This window comes from Orbicella faveolata, unplaced genomic scaffold (genome assembly GCF_042242905.1).
Source record: "Orbicella faveolata isolate gen_17 unplaced genomic scaffold, um_ofav_v1 contig_12, whole genome shotgun sequence".
In the NCBI taxonomy this organism is placed as follows: domain Eukaryota; kingdom Metazoa; phylum Cnidaria; class Anthozoa; order Scleractinia; family Merulinidae; genus Orbicella; species Orbicella faveolata.
The window spans coordinates 24,852,004-24,856,494 of NW_028301539.1; the positions used below are offsets into that span (position 1 = coordinate 24,852,004).

General features: G+C 40.3%; 1 protein-coding gene across 1 annotated transcript; it reads right to left on the minus strand.

Annotated features, from left to right (window-relative positions):
• Window positions 1-2,670: 2,670 nt before the first annotated feature.
• On the minus strand, window positions 2,671-3,762 carry LOC149117306 (neuropeptide Y receptor type 2-like). Its single transcript, XM_089282952.1, has one exon. The coding sequence runs from the start codon at window positions 3,760-3,762 to the stop codon at window positions 2,671-2,673; it is 1,092 nt and encodes a 363-aa protein (XP_089139078.1).
• Window positions 3,763-4,491: the final 729 nt, after the last annotated feature.

Below are 4,491 nucleotides of genomic sequence, written 5' to 3' on the forward strand. Positions count from 1 at the left end.
AAAGAGAAGAGTTTCTGAGAACTCTGGAATCATGGACAGATCCAGGCCAACCTGCTAATACATCTGTGAGGATCATGTTATTGTCACAAACAATCTGTACGTAGGCAAAGCATTAATTAGTTATTGAAACATGAAAACAATTACCATGTGGCTCAAAAAACCAAAGAGACTAGTATGACTAGTACTTGGTTAAAGAAGGAGGACTGATCAATTCCTTTCTTTTCACTGATCCATATAGCTAGGTAATGGTATGAGAATATTTACCTGCAATTGTAAAGCATAAAACTTTTTCCTGCAAATGTATGACTCAGGGTCTACACCGGGTGCCTTGATCTTTATGAAGGTCCCGTCTATGGCACCTTAACATGAAAGTATAAATTAACAACATCATTTTACTATTTGCCAAAAATTTTGATTTTCAAACCATTTTCACTCCAGAGCCTATTTGGCTAATCCCTTCTTAAACCTCTATTTTCTCAAGCTAACCAACAATGAGCAACAAGACAGTTGATTTAAATGAGTGCCAATTTCAATTTTCCATTATTCTACATCTAATCCCTTGCACTGTACAATGTAGATTAAGAACCCCCCCTTTCTCCCTTTCTAATGTTACACACAATCAAAGCAACTCTTGCAGATAACTTAATCCAACATTGCATCAGGGGAAGGGGGTAACAATGAACAGGGGCAGGGTGAGATGTGCCCAAGGAACTCAAGAAAAGTAGAGGGTCTCAACACTGCTATCGCCCATTGAAGCAAGAAACTAAATTTTCAGGCTTATAAACAGTATATAACTGTGTGTAAAACACATAGTTTGAAATATACATGTTAAGACTGAGGAACCTGCAAGATATTTCAGGACCAGGTTTAGCAACGATATGCATAGCTGGAACTACATACAGCTTTTTCTTCTTTTCAAATATAGCACGTGCCAATAGACTGTTTCATTTTTATGTCACCCAGCTGAATCCAATGTTTACAAAAGTGAATAAAAATTAAGATCTCCAGTTTGCTTTCCATTTCATCACTGAATTTTATTCACGAGGACATGGTTATTGGCTTCAGCGTACACTGACCCACGTCCATGGTAAAGAGATAAAGAGTGTCATGAGCAATATAGAAGGAACTTTCCATGTTTTCACCTATGGCACCTACCAATTGTTCCAGACATTCCTCCATCTTCAAAACTTTGTGAGATTTCTCTCATTTCCGCGACTGCAAAATACCCCATAATGAACATTAAAGTTTTAATTAATTTCCATATATACGTGTAATTCCTCTTAATATTGCCAAAAAATATGATGTAATTAATTTACTCAAGCAACACTGATAAATTATGACATGCTCCAGTTATTACCGCTGTCGAGAACAGACCGACGGCAGATAAAAACAAACAAACACGGGTTTGTTTACAGCTTAATTAAATGGAGAAAAATAGTATAGTCTCACCATTAGGCCACTTGAGATAGCGTGGAAGCATTGACATGATGGCAGTATTTACTTTTCGCAGCACCCTACCGCAACTACTCATAGTGACATCGAAGCGATCTGCCACTTGTCTTGACGTCTCGCTACCATTAGCCAGCATCCACAAATAAATCAAAATTTGTTTCTCTGGTGGAATTGGGGTCCTTCCAAACCGGTTTAAACCCAAATTAAGGCAGCCAGAGGCAACAATTTCTCGCGTGAGCAACTCACAGGTGTTGCGAGTTAGCCGAAAATGACTCTTAAATTCGTCCCCAAAATATGATGGCACAGTTTCTTCGAAGTAGCCTTGAATTCTACTGAGGCCTCGTCGCATAACCGTAGAGCCCACAGCAAGTACAAAAATGTCGTCGTCGCACTCTACCAACTCATGACAGTCCTCGTCGTCGTTCAAAACAGCAATCAAAAACCCGCGTAGCGCCATTTTTAATTGTTTTCAATTAGCCACCTGTTGTCATAGTGACAGTGAATCAACCGCTACAATACCTTATCGGGGGCTCAAATATCCGTTTGGCACATGGTTGATGGTTCAAGACCCGTTTCCCCCGTTCTTTCCGGATGGAAATTCGCTTACCATTAATGGAGAAATTTTCATCCGGATGGTTTCATGTAAATGGTAAGCACCCCTGGACTCGGCCAAAGAATTAACATTGTTGTATCGAAACATATCAAGTAAATAAAGTCGTTGTTGTTTTTGGTATAGTTTTAGTTGCTTTTGCTTAGAAAGAGTGGAGGCCAGGACGAAGGAGAGATAGAGAAAGGGGATTACAAGTAAACATTGGTTGACGCATCAAACACAGTTGAATTAAGGGAGATGGGGTGAAGAGAAAAAGGTATAAACAAAGAGAAGTGAAGAGGAGAGGATAAAGAGGCCACACAGGAGCTCGCTGAGAAATTAAACACTATATTTACTTTTATTTTTGGCTTATTTACACGCTCTATTTATTAAAATCCAACTGATGGCAAAAATGATGTAGATTTCGGATTATGTCTTGGAAATGAAATCGAAAAAAAATCTGAGTAAACCGAGATACAAAAGGTTAACCAAATGTACGCTCGAAATACAAATCGGTAAAGTATTGTACATCGTTGATTTCAAACATGAGGACGTTCACGGTGTACTACCTCACGATTTGATCTTGTTCTCTGGGTATTTCGTGGGTATTTCAGTTGGGCCTGGAGAGCTTATGTTACGACTGGGCCAACATGGTTTGGCTGCCTAGCCCTGAGCATTTTGAAATAAAGGACTGGATTTAAAACGAAAGTGGAATACACCATTGCAGTTATCAGCAGAAACACGGTATTCAAGGCCTTACCTTGAAACTCTACCGCCCTTATCACAATGTGGCAAACGATCAATGGTAACCTGAATAAAATATAAGTTCCACTGATTCCATACGTCAGCCGTGTAAGTTGTTTTTCCTGGCGTTGTTGGATGGTTGATTTTGTCGATTGTGGAATAGCTAGCGAGCGTAACGTTTTTACGACACGAAAGAAAGTAATTATCACTAGCACTATCGCTAGCGTATCTAGCTGTGCAATTATCGCTAGGTAAATTTGGATAACATTACCTTGTTCCGTTTGAAAAGACTTGGACTGCTTATCAGGAAACCATGTACAGCAAACAGAGGTATCTTTTCTTAACAGTACGAGGAGTACAGCAGTAATTATGAAGGCCACAAACCAAGTAAGTGGCAGAATTTTCTTAACATATCGCGTTGATAACCGACGACGGAATGGGCGAACAACGCAATCGTGGCGATCTATTGTCATAAGAGTTATAGTCAACGCATTTAGCGCTACGCAGCCAACAGAAAGAGGAAAGCCAAGTTTACACAGTGTCTGAGTGACTGGAAAGTGGCCAGCCTGAAGGTAATTGACAACGGTTGCTATTAACAGGGACGGAATAGCAAAGAAGGATGTCAGGAGCCCAGTCGAAGAAAGGTTGGCGAGCAGATAGTGAGGCACTTTGCGAAGGTCAGGGCGTCTTCGAAGAAGATTACAGACCAAGGCGTTTCCAGAAGCTCCCGCCAAAATCAAGATCGACAAAATCACGAGGACTGCAATGGCGAGACTTCTTGGCACTGGTGCGGGCGCTGGTGTCGAAGGATAACTTTCCTCCATCATGGTAGAAAAATTCACATTTGTGGAGTTAGGCATTCTTCCACCCTGACACTCAGTGCTGAAAGGCTTATCCAAATCGATTATACATGCTAGATACTGGAGCCCTATTCCAGTGGATTTATAGCATTTACAATTGAGGACGACTCCGGTCATGTCCAGGAAATAAGATCAATTATCATACTAAGCACCACTCAGGTTGTTTGTTTATCAGTTGGCCTCCCCCACAGTGCACGTAAACAGCCATGATGTTGTTTTCTGGTATGTCTGTATAAAAAGAAACAGTGACGGAAATGTGAAGTGTTTTTTAAATTTGATGGACACAAGTCGCGTTTGATGAACTTAAAACAGGGACATGTTTCCCATTTAGCCGGAATATTCTGTTCAAATAAAATGGAAATAAAATGCAAATGACGCTGCATTACGTTTTAGCTTGCCCCACCAGAAGACATGAATTGATCTTTACAAAAGGTTCTGGTATCCGGCTCAGGTGCTACGACTGCGAGAGTAATTGATCATTTGATTACTCCATTCGGAAGGGAAACGGGATCGAAGAAAGACCGTCCTCTTATCTCGTTACCTTTAGTTTTTAATTGGTTTCCTGAGCCTTCCGGTCCTTGCGATATTGACCAGTACAATGGAACGTTCACACATTAAATTCGGTGTTTTACTTGTTCAAAAAATTGCACAGAAGCTTGTCGTTAAGTATATTTTTTTCCTTTCAGAGATGTTTGGCTGATAATTTCAATTTAACATAGAACGGCGACCTAAAAAGCAAAACTGAATTCTTAGTTTTGACACGTCGGCCTTTGTGCCGAGAACTGGGCTTAAAAGCGCCATTATACACATTTCATTTGACTAGCTCGTTGTGAAGTTTCAAAACTT